The sequence below is a fragment of the Carcharodon carcharias genome, chromosome 8 (assembly GCF_017639515.1).
Source record: "Carcharodon carcharias isolate sCarCar2 chromosome 8, sCarCar2.pri, whole genome shotgun sequence".
NCBI lineage: Eukaryota > Metazoa > Chordata > Chondrichthyes > Lamniformes > Lamnidae > Carcharodon > Carcharodon carcharias.
The window spans coordinates 63,403,834-63,421,245 of NC_054474.1; the positions used below are offsets into that span (position 1 = coordinate 63,403,834).

The 17,412-nt window shown below is 42.8% G+C and overlaps 1 protein-coding gene across 1 annotated transcript in view; it reads left to right on the forward strand.

The window, feature by feature from the left end:
* The window catches only part of arhgef37 (Rho guanine nucleotide exchange factor (GEF) 37), a 127,602-nt gene that overhangs the window by 51,029 nt on the left and 59,161 nt on the right, over window positions 1-17,412 (forward strand). The window contains exon 4 of the mRNA XM_041193111.1: window positions 1,706-1,853. Coding sequence (XP_041049045.1) covers window positions 1,706-1,853 — 148 coding nt within the window. The remainder of the gene's footprint in view (window positions 1-1,705; window positions 1,854-17,412) is intronic.

Here is a 17,412-nt window from a genome sequence, read left to right on the forward strand (position 1 = left end):
ATATCCTCAATATGAAAACTGGACTTCTTCTCCACAAGGACTGTGTGGTGGTCACTCCTACCAATGCAGTCATGGACAGATGCATCTGTGGCATGTAGCTTGTTGAGGATCAGGTCAAGTATGTTTTTCCCTCGTTGGTTGCCTTACCACCTGCTACAGACCCAGTCTAGCAGCTATGTCCTTTAGGACTCGGCCCACTTGGTCTGTAATGGTGCTACTGAGCCATTTTTGATGATAGACAATGAAGTCCCCCAACCAGAATACATCCAGTAAAATTGCCACCCTCTGTGCTTCCTCCAAGTGGTGTTCAAGATAGAAGAGTACTGATTCATCAGCTGAGGGTGTTGGGGAGGGGGGCGCAGCACCTGGTGATCAGCAGGAGGTTTTCTTGCCCATGTTTGACCTGATGCCATAAGACTTCATGGGGCCCAGAGCTGATGCTGAGGACTGTCAGGGCAACTCCCTCCTGATATTATATCACTGTGCCACCACCTCTTCTAGGTCTGTCTAGCTGGTGGCACAGGGCATACCCAGGGATGGTGATGGTGTCTGGGATATTATCTGTAAGATATGATTCCATGAGTTCATTCTGACTATGACTATGTCAGGCTTTTCTTGTTCCCTTGTTCTTGTTCTTGTAGTTTGATTAGTCTGTGAGACAGCTGTCCAAATTTTGGCAGTTGTCCAAGTAGTAAGTAAGGAGGACTTTGCAGGGTTGACACGGTGCGAGTTTGCCATTGTCATTTCTGGTGCCTAGTTCAATGACAGGTGGTCCGTCCAGTTTCATTCCTTTTAGGCTTTATTTTAAGCGGTTTGAAACAACTGGCCATTTGAGAGGGCATTTAAGAGTTAACCTAATTTCTGTGGGACTGGAGTCACATGTAGGCCAGACCAGGTAAGAACAGCAGATTTCCTTCCTTAAAGGACATCAGTGAACCAGATGGTTTTTTATTACAAAGGACAATGGTTCCAAAACTTTTAGTTCCAGATTTTTATTGAATTGAAATCTGGGTCCCCAGAGCATTACTCTAATCTTCTGGCTTGCTAGTCCAGTGACAATACCACTATGCCACTGCCTCCCCGCATTACTTGCAGCGTCTTATATCCCATTGACTGAAATGGAACTGAATGTTAGGCACTCCTTATTACAGGAAGCCAATCCAATTCTGCCTGTTTTGCAAATATGCACAAATGACTTTCTACTGCAGTAAGCCCAGATTTTCCATTCAGGCCTTTATTTGTATCCAGAACTGACACATTTAGCAATGATTTCAAACAGATAGTATAAGCAGCTACACATGGTAGTTTAAAACATTAAATAGCCAGTCCTGCTTGAAACTTATTTTTCTGTTAAGCCTTCCACTGGTGACTATAATTGATGCCTTATAATGTTTTAGTGTAATAAAACGTCAGGCCTGTGGCACCAACATTCAAATATGGTTGTTCAGAACTTTTTGTAATACGTTAGGGTATTTAGGAAGATAAGAATATAATTTTAACTGTGTAAAATATATATAAGTAGCACCATCTTCCAGGATGTGAGAAGGCTATTAGACCCATCGTATATGTATCAGCACCTAGTGAATCCCACTAACCATTCTTCTCCAAATCCCTGTATCTTCCCTTTATTTCAAACACTTATTTATATTTGCCCTTAAGAGATGCAGTGTTCTCTGTTGACTCATAGATGTTTTTCTTCTGAAAGGTAACGTGTTCCTCGACGTCAAACAAGAGCTGGAAGATGCTTACAAAGAGTACTGTGCCAACTATGAGACCACACTGTTTCTTGAAACTACTTACAAGAAGAATGAACATATTTGGAAAGAAGTTACAGAAACTTTAAATGTAGTGGGGTAGGAACCTTGCATAAGCATATTTATTTTATGTTCATGAGACTTTAAATCTTTAAATGTACAAACATTGGTAACATTTTAAATATTAAGACATGTCTTTTTTGTTGTGTCAAACTATATATATTTGAAAAAGTTCAAAACTGACCTAGATGTTTTGGAATTCCGAGATGACCTCCAGAGAAAAACAACTGTTCACCACTGCTCTGTTTCTTGTCACTCAGCCAATTTTGTATCCATTTTGTGACTATCCCTTTTATTCTATGAACTCTCATTTTGCTCACAAGTCTGATCTGCGGCACTTTATCAAATGCCTTTTGGAAGCCCATGCACATTAACAGCATTACTTCATCAACTCTCTCTATTTTGTCATCAAAAAATTTAAGCAAGTTAGTTAAACACAATTTGCTCTTAACAAATCATGCTGGCTTTCCTTAATTAACTTGCTTTTGCCCAAGTGACAATTAATTTTGTCCTGAATTAACTAAAAGCTTCCCCACCAATTAAGTTAACCTGACCAGCCTGTAGTTGCTGGCTTATCTTTACACCCTGTTTGAACAATTCTCCCATTCTCAAGCACCGCCCCAGAGCCTGAGGAAGATTAGAAAGTTCTGGCCAGTGCTTCTGCAATTTCCATTCTCACTGCCTTCAGTATCTTTGGACGCATCCCATCCAGTTCTGCTACCTTTTCAACTTCAAGTACCGTCAATGCAATACCACCTCCTTGTCAATTTTGAACCCTTCAAGTGTCTGAATTTCTTCCTCCTTCATCATGACCTTGGTCGCATCTTCATCCTTGGAAAATTCAGATGCAAAATATTCTATTAATACCCAGCCATGCCCCCTCCCCCCATGCATAAATCCTCATTTTGGTCCCTAAATGGCCCCACTCTTCTTCTTACCATCTTTTTTATTGTTTATATGCCTATTGAAGATTTTTGGATTCCTTTTATGTTAGTTACCGCTCTCTTCCCACATTCTCTCTTTGTCTCTCTAATTTACATTTTCAATTTGTCTCTGAACTTTTTATATTCAACCTGGTTCTCAATTGTATGATCCACCTAACATCTGTCATAAGCACACTTTTTCTGCTTCGTCTTAATGTCTATCACTTTCATCATCCAGGGAGCTCTGGATTTTTAAAAAAAATTTATTCATGGGATGTGCGCATCGCTGGCTAGGCCAGCATTTATTGCCCATCCCTAATTGCCCCTGTTCAGAGGGCATTTAAAAGTCAACCACATTGCTTAGGGTGGAGAGTCACATGTAGGCCAGGCCAGGTAAGGACAACAGATTTCCTTCCCTAAAGGGCATAAGTGAGCCAGATGGGATTTTGCAACAATTGACAATGGTTTCAAGGTCATCATTAGACTTTTAATTCCAGATTTTTAGTAAATTCAAATTCCACCATCTACCATGGTGGGATTTGAAACCACAAATCTCACTGCAAGGAAATTGTTCCTAGCTCTGTTTAAGTGCAACCCGTCTGGCCTGTACAGGTCACACCTTCCCCCAAAACTCATCACAATATCCCAGGAATATAAATCACTCTCTCCTGCACCATCTCTCCAGCCATTCATTTATCTGCTCTATCTTGGTATTTCTATACTCACTTGCCCGTGGGAATGGGAGTAACCCAGAGAGTGCTACTTTTGAGGCCCTGCTTGCTAATTTCCAACCGAGCTCCCTAAATTCTGACTGCAGGACCACATCCCTCTTTCTACTTATGTTGTTGGTGCCGATGTGGACCAAGATCACTGGATCTTCACCCTTCCCCTCAGAGTGCTCTGAAGCCATTAAATGCCATGCTTGACCCTGGCACCTGGGGATACAACATCCCATCATGAATTTAAAAAGGGTGAGAGGGATAGGCCAGAAAATTATAGGCCAGTCAGTCTGACTTCAATGGTGGGCAACCTTATCAGAATCAATTATGAGAGGCAAGATAAACTGTCACTTAGATAGGTACAGATTGATCAGAGATAGACAGCATAATTTTGTTACGGGAAGATCGTGTCTTACTAACTTAATAGAATTTTTTGAAGAAGTAACGAGGAGGATTGATGAGGGTAGTGCAGTGGATGTTGGCTACATGGATTTTAGTAAGGCATTTGACAAGGTCCCACATGGCAGACTGATCAGAAAGGTGAGACCCCATAGAATACAGGGGAAGGTGGTGAGTTGGATCCAAAATTGGCCCAGCGACTGGAAACAAAGGGCAATGTTCAATGGGGATGTTTTTGTGAATGGAAAGCAGTTTTCATTGCATTCCACAGGGCTCAGTGTTGGGGCCTTGTTGTTTGTTGTACATATTAATGATTTGGACTTAAATGTGGGAAGCATGATTGGGAAATTTGCAGATGACAGAAAGATTGGCCAAATAGTTGATAGTGAAGAGGATGACTGTTATTTCCAGAATTATATTGATGGTTTGGTTCAGTGAGCGGGAAACTGGCAAATAGAATCCAGTCTGGAAAAGTGTGAGGTAAAGCATTTGAGAAGGGCAAACAAAGCAAGGGAATAAATGGGAGGATGTTGAGAGAGGTTGAGGAAGTGAGAGACATTGGAGTGCATGTCCATAGGTCCCCGTAGGTAGCAGGATAGTTGGATATGGTGGTAAAGAATGCATATGGAATACTTTCCTTTATTAGAAGAAGTATTGAATACAAAAGCAAATTGAATGCTGGCTGGAGAGTCAGATGTATTCAGGCAACTCCTGCACTCACTTCTTGACTTTCTGGTGGTCACCCATTCCCTCTCTGCTTGCACATTCTTAAGCTGCGGGGTAACCACAATGTGCCAGCTGCTGCTCAGGCTCCGAAACCTGGAGTTCAAGCTGATACAGCTGACAACACTTCCTGAACACAATAAAGACTCTCCAGCTGCTCACTTCTCTTCTTCTGTTGTCACTTAAATTTGGGCGGTGAATTGAAATGCTTTACTTAAAGATTATTATAAAAAAAAGACATTTTAAATTTCCCAGCTCTTTAGACCAACTTCCTAACTTGGAGAAAGGGAAACAAAATCAGCCAATCAACTCAGGTCCTTAGTGATGTCACAGTTTGATTTTTTTTCCCTTTACTTCAGTGATCCTGACCTGCTTCACACTCCTCCCGGTCTGCTTCACATTGATCCCTGTCTGCTTCACACTCCATCCAGCCTGCTTCAAAGTGATCCTGAATTGCTGCACACACCTCGCGGCCTGCTGCACACTCCTCGTGGCCTGCTGCACACTCCTCGCGGCCTGCTGCACACTCCTCGCGGCCTGCTGCACACTCCTCGCGGCCTGCTGCACACTCCTCGCGGCCTGCTGCACACTCTGCGTGGCCTGCTGCACACTCCATCCAATATATTTCCAAGTGACCCTGGCCTGATTTGCACATCTCCTGGCCTGCTGCGCAATTCCCCCGATCTGCTTCACAGTGATCCCTGTCTGCTTCACACTCCATCCAGCCTGCTTCAAAGTGATCCTGAATTGCTTCACACTCCTCGTGGCCTGCTGCACGCACTCCTCGCGGCCTGCTGTGCGCACTCCTCGTGGCCTGATGCACACTCCATCAAGTATGCTTCCAAGTAATCCCCGCCTGCTTCGCACATCTCCTGGCCTGCTGCGCACTCCATACAGTCTGCTTCACAGTGATCTCTGCCTGCTTCACACTCTATACAGTCTGCTTCACACTCCATACAGTCTGCTTCACACTCCATACAGTCTGCTTCACACTCAGCCTACTTTGCTTGACACTCCTCCCGGTCTGCTTGACGTGCCTCCCAGCTGCTTTGCACTCCTTCCTGTCTGCTTCACACTCCTTCCTGTCTGTTTTACAGTGATTCTGAGCTGCTGCACACTCTTCCCGGTCCGCTTCACAGTGATCCCAACCTGCTTCACACTCCTTGTCTGCTTTACAGTGATCCTGACCTGCTGCATACTCCCCCGGTCTTGAGTAGTGCAACAGGCTCAAAGGGCTAAATGGCCCACTTATGTCCCTGTGCTTTACTCAGTGACCTGTGTTTGTGTGGCAGATGCGATTTAATTGTGCAATGTTGAACATTTGCAGATGGTGGCCTTTGGTTGGCGCTTTGGAGCAAATGTTTGAAATCCATCGTCCAGCTCCACCATCATTCTCTTCCACCTTAGTTTTGTGATTTTACTCACTATACTCAGCTGACTTCTTTCTCATTCCCAATATTATTTTTATTTTTTTCAATAATGTTCCCGGGTTCCCATTCCCTTTTTGTCCTGTGGGCTTCCGAGCACCTTTTCCTTTTCTGTCTATAATTAGCTTAATACAGATGGAAAAATTAAATATTATCCTGTTAATTAAATTTATTCTCAGTACAGTGAGCATAACAGACACTGTGCCTTAAGTATATTTAGGGAAAATCATTATTCCATAGGATATGGACATCATTTATTAAATATTTTTAGCTGCAACATGATGTGTTTGAGCAGAATGGTAATTCGCATGTGTTTCTGTCTTTTCCTGCAATGAGGTCAGAGAATGATTTTTTTAAAAGTCCTGCACAGAGAGTGCAAACTATGCTCCTTCCTTAATTATTTTTGTTCTTTGTATAAAATTTTTTGTTATCCATTCACTATCAGTAACTTCAAATCTTAATTACCATTAATGATATATGTTGCTGGTATCCAGTAGCTTGCCAAACCAAAAAGACTGCCTATCATACCACGACAAAATACTGTTAGAGACCTTTACTTCTAGGAGTCTTTGAATGCAAACTGCAAGCTGTGTTGAAATGGTTCACAGACCTGAAGCGCTAACTATGTTTTTCTCTATAGGTGCCTGATCTGCTGGGTATTTCCAGGATTTTCTATTTCCTGTCTAGATTTCCAACATCTACAGTGTTTTGCTTTTGTGTTGTTGTAGGCAACACATAGCCTCTGTTTATAGGAGAATTATTTTCCTCCTTGAAAATGGAGTTTGTCACTGAAATAGTTCATTGCAATATGTTCAAAAGATTATACTTCAAAATAATACTTAACTTTCCTAATGAACATGCATTAAAAAATAATTTGCAATAATTGTCATGTTAATTAACATTGATGAATTGACAAGCTTAAATATTTACCATTAAAACTCAAAAAAGAAAGCTATAATATAAATAATGAATCAGTATTTTAATATTTTATTTAAAAAGCTAAAACCTGACAGTGCCAATATAAATGGCAATTGAAGGGCCATGTACAGTGATACCACATTTAAATAAATAGATCCAACTCAACAGTGCCTGAATGGTGAAGTCACAAGTGTTCAACATTTAAATGTGTAATTGCCACAATGAGATCTGTGTTGCATTCTATTTATATAATAACTAACCCTGTAACCCTGTAATAATTATTGCTAAAATCTAATATCATTTTTTTGTATGCCAATTTTTTGTAAATGTAAAAAAATGTAACATTGGAAATCTGTTACATTTACTCCTACATTAGGGAACACTGTGAGACAAATTTAAGATGATTGGCTTGTATGCTGACAGTTTGGCCATGGTTCTTGTGCTATTAATATTTTCAAACATTTTGAGATTTTTGTTTTTGCTATCTTTAAGGTAGTTGTCAATATGTTTAATTTTATTTGGAATTTTTTTTTGGTATCCCTGTGTTTTAGTTAAATTGTTAATGAGGTGGAAATGAAGTCTGGCCACGTTTTTTTAATTCGTTTTTGGGATGTGGACGTCACCAGTTAGATCAGCATTTATTGCCCATTCCTAATTGCCCTTGTTCATTTTTAAGAGTCAAACACAGTGAGTCTGGAGTCACATGTAGGCCAGATCAGGCGAGGACAGCAGATTTTCTTCCCTAAAGGACATTAGTGAACCAGATGGGTTTTTATGACAATCGACAATGGCTTCATGGTCATCATTAGACAATATTTATTGAATTCAAATTCCACCATCTGCCATTTAAACCCAGGTCCCAGAGTATTACCCTGCGTGTCTGGATTATCAGTCTAGTGACAATACCACTATGCCACCACTTCCCCCATGCAGCTTTGGTGTGTCAGATACAAACTTGTGGAAGGAACTGTCTTACTAGCATATCACACTGTTGTGGTCACAACCATTACGTTATACGGTAGATCTTCAATTTTCTGGATCTGGATTACTGTACATGACTAACACCTCCAGACCTCCTCTGTTTGGTTCTACTATCAACTTTGTGGTGTTGTGGTAGGGGAAGGGTGGAGATTAATTATCTAGTGCAAGTGAAGCTCTTAAGGCTGTGGCTATGTTTTGGAAGGAGGGTGTTCACTGAATGGAGCCAAAAAAAACAATGAATGTTTTTGTAGTAATTGTAGCTTTAAGGAATGTAATGACTGTAGCTTTAAGACTTATTGTGTTGTATAGTATCTTGTGACAGTGTGAACGAATCAGCTCTAAGTGTGGGGAGCCTTAGAGTGAGAGTTCTTCTTCTAGTTGTGGAGCTTGATGGAAGCATGTAACTGCTGCTGCAGCCTGTAAATAAAGTCTAATGTTTCTAATGAGAAACTTGTCTGGAAAATCAAGTCCATAACAGTCTCAGAAGCAATTTTTTTAAACTTAAAACTTAATTATAAATCAGTCAGCCATGGAACTTCCAAGCCTCATTTGATCATCCAACTTTTAACAGTGTCTCGTGCCTCATTTCATGTTTAGGTTTTTACAGTTGATATTTTCTTGTCATTGATCATTCTTGTAATTAAACCTTGGGCTGGATTTTCTTGTTGGAGGTGGGGATCGAGAGATGGGTTCAATTCCAGGTCATAAAGCTGCCACTGTCTCCAGTGTGCTGTGAAATGCAATTTTAATGGGATTGGGAGCTTAATTACTCTAGAGGCGCTCTGCTACCCAATTAGTAGCCAGGAGGTGGAGGTGGGGGTGGGATGGAGGGGGGGAACGGAACTGGAAGTGAGACACCAGCAAAGTGGGCCATGTTCTGGCCCAAATTGCCAGTCGTGGCTGCTATTTCTGCATGGTCTTAAAAAAAAAAGAATCTTCATCTTAAAAATGGCGAGCAAATGGAGCGCTTGGGCTCGGGGTAGGGTAGGGAAAGATTGTTTAGTAAAATTTCATTACTGATCTGTACATTTTTTGTCCAAACTTCCACCTTTTTGCCTTAAAAGAAACGGTTTCATTGCTGCCGCCCCTGTTCCTGCCAGGTTGCAGCTGGTCAGCTTCAGGGAGCTCCTGACAGCCACCCGCCCCCATGAAAAGTTCTGGAGGTCAGAAGGCAAACTCTTAAAGAGCTCCCTAATCACCTTGATCTGCCCAATTAATGAGTTTGGCAAGATTACTTACCCGCCTCCCACCCTGCCCCCACCCCCATCCTTGAGAAAGTCAACAGAGTTGGGAATGGAGGTAGCAGACCAGCATGCAGGCTGCCAGCACCATTTTCTTTACCATCGTGCCTCTGTTCCATCTTGATTCAAGATAGAAAAATCCAGTCTGTGTGTCCCCGACAGTCCAATATCTAGTTAAACAGTAGTAGCTTAATCAGTGTAACAGCCATTGGAGAGGAGTTTGTAACCCTTGCAGAATAGATTATTTATGGTTTCAAAAGCCATATTACAAAATATTGAAAAAGCTTGAAAGTGTGTGGTGTGGGATGGGATTGCATGATCCACGTTCAGATAGAAAGAGAAAGTGTCAGTGAGGACACAAAAACACAAGGGGCAAGATTTTCAGCTCAGTGTAAAATAGCACACAGTGATGTGGGGCGAGCATCCCAATGTCATTGTGCACTCGCACAGTGTTGTCGGCGGGTGCGCTGTCGACTCTCGCGCATGCCCGCCAACAATTAAGAGGGCTGTTAAGCCCATTAATCAATTAATTAAAGTGAAATTTTCCCTGTCCGCCCAACCTTATGGTTGGAGGGCAGGCGAATAGGCCAAGTGGCTTTTGCATTTTTTGTAAAACCTCATCCACCTCATTGAACAGTGATTTAAAAAAAAGCAATAAAAATTTTTAAAACTAATTTTAACATGCCTCACATGAGGGGACATGTTTTCCTTATTTTTGAAATCTTTATTTTTAATGTTAAAAATCTTCAGCTCCCTGAGGTAGCTCTGTGCCTTCAGAGAGCTTTCACTGAGCACACTCACGTGCATGTGCATACTTCAGCGCTCGCACTCCTTCTGCCCCCATCCAGGCAGCGCTGAGGTTATCAACATCCGTTTCACACTGGCTGGACATTAATTGGCCAACCAATGTGAAATCATGGTCTGGGCCCGATCGTGGGCGGCGGACCGTTGCGCCCGCTCGATGAGGTGAAAATTCTGCCCAAGAAGAGGGAAAAAGAGAATGAGAAAGAGCTGAATTTGAACCGAGATGACAAGAGAAGAAAATGAGAGCCAACCAGTGGGAGAGGAGATAAGAAAGAGGAAATACCTGTAACTGTTGCTGCCCCACCCCTCCTCTTAGGACTTACCTTTGAAATTAATTTCCTTAAAATGGTTGATTTTTTAAATTCATTTGCAGGATATTAATGTTGCTGGCTAGGACAGCATTTATTGCCCATTCCTAATTGCCCTTGAGAAGGTGGTGGTGAGCTGCCTTTTTGAATCGCTGCAGTCCATGTGGTGTAGGTACATCCATGGTGCTGGTAGGGAGGAAATTCCAGGATTTTGACCCAGCAACAGTGAAGGAATGGCGATATATTTCCAAGTCAGGATGGTGCGTGGCTTGGAGGGGAACTTCCAGGTGGTAGTGTTCCCATCTATCTACTGCCCTTCTCCTTCTAGCTGGTAGTGGTCGTGGGTTTGGAAGCTGCTCCCTAGGGAGTCTTGGTGAATTTCTGCAGTGCATCTTGTAGATGGCACACACTGCTGACACTGTGCATCGTTGGCAGAGGGAGTCAATGTTTGTGGTATTGGTGCCAATCAAGCGGGCTGCTACTGGATAGTGTCAAGCTTCTTGAGTGTCGTTGGAGCTGCACTCATCAGGCAAGTGGAGAATATTCCATCACCCTCCTGACTTGTGGCTTGTGGATAGTGGACAGACTTTAGGGAGTCAGGAAGTGAGTTACTCACTGCAGGATTTCTACCCTCTGACTTGCTCTTGTGGCCACAGTATTTATATGGCTAGTCCAGTTCAGATTCTGGTCATTGGTAATCCCCAGGATGTTGATAGTGAGAGATTCAGTGATGGTAATGGCATTGAATGTTATGGGGCAATGGTTAGATTCTCTCTTGTTGGAGATAGTCATTGCCTGTCACTTGTGTGGTGCAAATGTGACTAGCCACTTGTCAGCCCAAGCTGATATTGTCCAGGGCTTGCTGCATTTGGACATGGACTGCTTCAGTATCTGAGGAGTCGTGAATGGTGCTGAACATTGTGCAAATTTCATTGCAATAGTTAAACCAGATGGACTAGCGAACATCCCCACTTCTGACCTTATGATGGAAGGTCATTGACGAAGCAGCTGAAGATGGTTGGACCTCGGAACTCCTGCAGTGATGCTCTGGAGCTGAGTTGATTGACCTCCAAAAACCACAACCATCTTCTTTTATGCTAGTTATGACTCCAACCAGTGTAGAGTTTTCCCTCTGATTCCCATTAACTCCAGTTTTGCTGGTGTTTCTTGATGTTACACTTGGTCAAATGCTGCCTTGATGTCAAGGGCAGTCACTCGCACCTCACTTCTGGAGCTCAGCACTTATGTCTATGTTTGAACTAAGGTTGTAATGAGGTCAGAAGCTGAGTGGCCCTGGCAGAACCCAAACTGATTGTCAGTGCGAAGGTTATTACTAAGCAAGTGCCACTTGATAGCTTGTTGATGATCCCTTCCATCATTTTACTGATGATCGCCAGTAGACTGATGGGGCAGTAATTGGCCAAGTTGGATTTGTCCTGCTTTTTGTGTACAGGATATACCTGGGCAATTTTCCACATTGTCAGGTAGATGCCAGTGTTGGTAGCTGTACTGGAACAACCTGGCTAGGGGCGCAGCAAGCTCTGGAGCACAAGTCTTCAGTACTATTGCCATAATATTGTCAGGGCCCATAGCCTTTGCAGTATCCAGTGCCTTTCAGCCATTTTTTGATATCACGTGGAGTGAATTGAATTGGCTGAAGACTAGTATCTGTGATGCTGGGGTCCTCTAGAAGAGACCGAGATGGATCATCCACTTGGAACTTCTAGCTGAAGATTGTTGCGAATGCTTTAGCCTTATCTTTTGCACTGATGTGCTGGGCTCCTCCATCATTGAGGATGGGGATATTTGTGTAGCCGCCTCCTCCTCCAGTGAGTTGTTTATTTGTTCACCATCTTTCACAACTGGATGGGGCAGTACTGCAGAGCTTAGATCTGACCTGTCGCTTAGCTCTGTCTATCACTTGCTTGGCAAGCAAGTAGTCCTGTGTTATAGCTTCGCCAGTTAACCTCATTTTTAGGTATGCCTGGTGCTGCTCCTGGCATTCCCTCCTGTACTCTTCACTGAACCAGGGCTGATCCCCTGGCTTGATAGTAATGGCAGAGGGAGGTGATATGCCAGGCCATGAGGTTACAGGTTGTGGCTGAGTACAATTGTGCTGCTGCTGATGGCTCACAGTGCCTCATGGATGCTCAGTCTTGAGCTGCTAGATCTGTTTGAAATCTATCCCATTTAGCACGGTGGTAGAGCCACACAGCACGACAGACGGTATCCTCAACGTGAAGATGGGACTTCGTCTCCACAAGGACTGTGTGATGGTCACTCCTACTGATACTGTCATGGACAGATGCATCTGTGGCAAGCAGGTTGGTGGGGATGAGGTCAAGTGTGTTTTTCTCTCTTTGTTGGTTCCCTCACCACCTACTGCAGACCCAGTCTAGCAGCTCTGTCCTTTAGAACTCAGCCAGCTTTGACTGTCGTGGTCTTATCAAGCGACTCTTGGTGATGGACATTGAAATCCCCCACCCAGAGTACATTCTGCACCCTTGCCACCCTCAGTACTTCCTCCAAGTGGTGTTCAACATAGATGATTCATCAGCTGACAGGTGGGGGAGAGTGCAATACATGGTAATCAGGAGGAGGTTTCCTTGCCCATGTTTGACCTGATGCCATGAGACTTCATCGTGGCCGGAGCCGATGTTGAGGATTCCCAGTGTAACTCCCTCCCAACTGTATACCACTTTTCTGCCACCTCTGCAGGGTCTGTCCTGCCGGTGATGTCTGGGACATGACGTGTAAGGTATGATCCGGTGGTGTCTGGGACATTATCTGTAAAGTATGATTCTGTGAGTATAAATATGTCAGGCTGTTGCTTCACTGGTTTATGAGACAGCTCTCCTAATTTTGGCACAAGCCTCCAGATGTTAGTAAGGAGGGCTTTGCAGGGTCAACAGGGCTGGGTTTGTCATTGTCATTTCCAGTGCCTAGGTCAATGCTGGGTGGTCCATCTGGTTTCATTCCTTTTTATTGACCTTTTAGAGATTGGATACAACTGCGTGGCTCGCTCGGCCATTTCAGAGGGCATTTAAGAGTCAGCCACATTCTTGTGGATCTGGAGTCAGACCAGGTGAGGAATGGCAGATTAGCTTCCCTGAAGAGCATTCGTGAATCAGATGCGATTTTCACGACAATCGACAATGGTTTCATAGTCATCATTAGACTTTTAGTTCAAGATTTTAATTAAATTCAGATTCCACCATCTGCAGTGGTGGGGTTCAAATACGGGTCCCCAGAGCATTACCCTGGGGATTACCAGTCCAGTGACAACACCACTAAACCACCACCTCCCCTCCCCACCAGCGGAGGTGCAACAGGTGTTGACTGTCCTGAAGTCAGGTAAATGAGACCCAAAGCCCAATTTTGGGCTGACTTCAGCCCATCTGGTTCAGGGGCATGCAAATGGCAGGTCAGTGGCTGCGTGCCTGTAACAATTTCTACTCTAAATAGATTGGCCCTCCACCCACACCTCCCTGCTTATTTTTGGTTTTAGGATATTATCCAGCTGGGAAATGGTTGGACAATTGATGACATTAGTTTGTAATCCATTGAAGGTCAATTGGGTGTTCAGTTTATGATTATCACACCTTCCTCAGAGAAATGTTGCCCGTATGGAGAGCAGTAGGACGAACAGCAGGAGTGACACCTAGGAATCATGGGGTGATTGATCAAAGGATAACATGATTTACAGAGCAAATGTAAAAGCTAGTGGAAAGACAGACAGAATCAAGCAAAAGGTAAAGAGAAAGTTGTCATGTACAGTTGAACTACAGAATGCTTAAATTTTGATATACAGAACCTGTCAAACATCAGTGTGAAATATTGAGGTAAGTCCTCGGTTGTGATGGAAACATAAATAGTTTAAAAGGGTTTTGTCAACAGGACTATTAAAAAAATTAGTTACAATGAGAGATGATTAACATCTTTTTAATTTGTTTGGTCTATTTCTCTTTTAGATAGCTTTATTTAAACATGGTGCAGGCACATCACTGATTTTACAGATGGTAAATGATACTTCACATGGCTGTCACTGATTTCGCCTTTCATTGCACCACAGTTTAGAGTGGTAGGAAAGTGAAGCCAATGCTGCTGCTCTTACTGTCAGCTTGTCAAAAGCCACAAAAGAAATCATATAACATGCTTTTTTGTATTTTTTTAAGTTACTCTTTCATTTTGTTTTTTTTTTCTCTCCTATCCTGAAGGTGCTGACTGGAAGCTGAGGTCTAGCTCCACTGGTGTTGTCAGTTCTTCAGAACCTAAGAACATAAGAAATATGAGCTGTAGTAGGCCATTCAGCCCTACAAGTCTGCTCCACCATTCATTAACATCGTGGGTGATCTATCTTAACTCCATATTCCAGCACTATTCCCATATCCCTTCCTTCCCTCAGTATCCAATAATCTATCACCCCTGTCTTGAATATGCCAATGTCTAAATATCCACAGTTCTCTTGGGTAGGAGAATTCCAAAAATTCTCAACCCTTTTGAGTGAAGAAATTTCTCATCCCTATTCTAAATGGCTAACCCCTTATTCTGATACTGTGACCTGCACCCCCAACCCCGCCATTTCTAGATTCCCCAGCTAAAGAAAACATCCTCCCACCATCTACCTGATAAGTTCCTTCAGAATTTATATGTTTCAATTAGGGCACCCCTCATTCTTCTGAAGTCTAGGAAATATAAGCCTAGCCGACTCAGTCAATCCTCGTAAGACAATTGCTTCATCCCAGAAATCAGTCCAGTGAGCCTCTGTTGCACACCCTCTAAGGTAAATATATCTTTCCTTAGGTAAGGAGACCAAACTTTTACACAATATTCCAGGTGCGGTCACACCAATACCCTACATAATTATAGTAAGACTTCCTTACTCTTTTACTCCAATCTCTTTATAGTAAAGGCTAACATACCATTTGCCTTCCTAATTGATCGCTGTGCCTTAATGTTAAAGTTATGTGATTTCTGCACCAGGGCATCGAGGCCCCACTGAATATCAACATTTCCAATCTTTCATCATTTAAAAAATAATCTGTTTTCTATTTTTTTTACAAATGTGGATAATTTCACAATGCTTCATGTTATATTCCATCTGCCATGTTCTTACCCACTCACTTAACCTGTCTATATCCCTTTGCAGCTTCTTTGCACCTGCTTCCCAGTTTACTTTTTCATCCTTGTATCATCAGCAAATTTGGATACATTGCACTTGGTTCCCTCATAAGTCATTGGTATAGATTGTAAATTGCTGAGCCCCAAGCAGTAATCATTGCGCTACTCAATAGTTATAGCCTGCTAACCCGAAAATGACCCATTTATTCCTACTTTTGTTACCACTAGACTTGACTATTCCAATGCACTTCTACCTGATCTCTCACAAATGATCCTCCATAAACATGAGGTCATCCAAAACTCAGTTGCAAGTGTCTTAATTTGCAGCATGTCTCATTCTCGGATCACCCCTGTGTTTGCTGAGTTACATTGGCTCCTGGTTAAGCAACGTCTTGATTTTAAAATTCTCATCCTTGTTTTTCAAATTCCTCCATGGCCTTGCCCCTCCCTATCTCTGTAATCTCCTCCAAACCTACGACCCTCTGAGGTATCTGCACTCTTCTAATTCTGGTCTTTTGTGCATTCCCAATTATAATTACTCCATTATTGATGGCCGGGCCATCAGTTGCTTAGGCCCCAAGCTCTGGAATTCCCTCCCTACACCTCTTCACTTCACTTCCCTCCTTTAAGACCCTCATTAAAACCTACCTCCTTGACCAAGTTTATGGTTTCTGACCTAATATATCCTCAATGTGACTCGGTGTCATACTCGGTTTTAGAATGATCTTGTGAAGCACCTTGGGACATTTAATTAAATTAAAGGTGCTATATAATTATGAGCTGTTGTTGTTATTGTTGATTACTTTCTGTTTTCTGTTTGTTAACAAATTCCCAATCCAAGCTAATATATTACCCCAATTCCATGAGCCCTAATTTAGTGCAATAACCTCTTGGATGGAATTTTATGGAGCTCACAAGAGCAGGAAATGTAGTGTGTGGTGTGAGTTAATTAGACAAGATGTGAAACTTCAATTTCCTGGAGGCAGTTTGAGATGCAGCGAAAAAGCTTCTGGCGTGTCGAAAATTATGCTGACCTTTGGTAGGTTCCTACTTGTGACATATTTGCATGCAATGAATACTCATTAACATGAAACAGTTTTCAATTAAGTTCTAGCTTCAGGATAAAGTCAATGGCTTATGAGAATCGTGTGGCACCTGGTTCACAATTGGTTAAAGGTGGTGTGCACCAGTCAGTTTTGTGGAGTTGTGACTAAGAAAAGCAGGTTTCCATGTTGAACTCTGAGGAAGTGTGTACAGAGGTTGGTGTTTGGGCGCATGGAGGTGCGGAGGAGGGAAAGGCCTAGCATCCTGGGTGTAATGATCCTGAGTGGGAGTGGGAGTGGGGCTGGACAGGTCAAGCCGTGAGTGAAAAATGGATGAGGGCCTAAAGGTTGGGGTTGATGTTATCATTGATGGGATCTTGAGTGTAACACACACCATTTTCTGTGGCTCGCTGAAAACTCATGTTTGGTTGCTAGTATCGCAGGTCAAAATGGAAGGAGGGTCATTTTGGGTGCGTGGAATTTATGTTGCGCACAATTTGCCAACAAAAGGCACTCCCTAATAATTATTTAAATGAATGAGAACCATGGACGAGCATGCTCTCACATATATGACTGCCCTCTTAGTAGAGTGCCATTACTGCCATGACCATCGGCCTCATTCACCCAATGTTCCTGCAAGCAGGAGGAGAGAGTGAGAAGGAAGGCTTTTGCTGTCCAACAACAGGGGCCTCAAGGCCAACAGCAGGCAGCATCATAGGGAGAGGTTGCTTAAACAAAGACATCGGGAAAGATATCAGTGAAGACAGGCATTGGCATGTCAACGCATCAAGAGGACAAAAACAAAAAACCTCCAGATGTCAGAGAGGCAATGTCAGCGATATCTTAGGATGTTCCAGGAAAGGGTCGTCGAGATATGTTGGATTGTTTGTTCATCAAGATGGGCAGCCACGTGGATTTTGTGGGAACCCCATACCAGTTGCCCTCAAGGTTACAGTGGTCCTCAATTTCTACGCCAATTTCTACGTTTCAG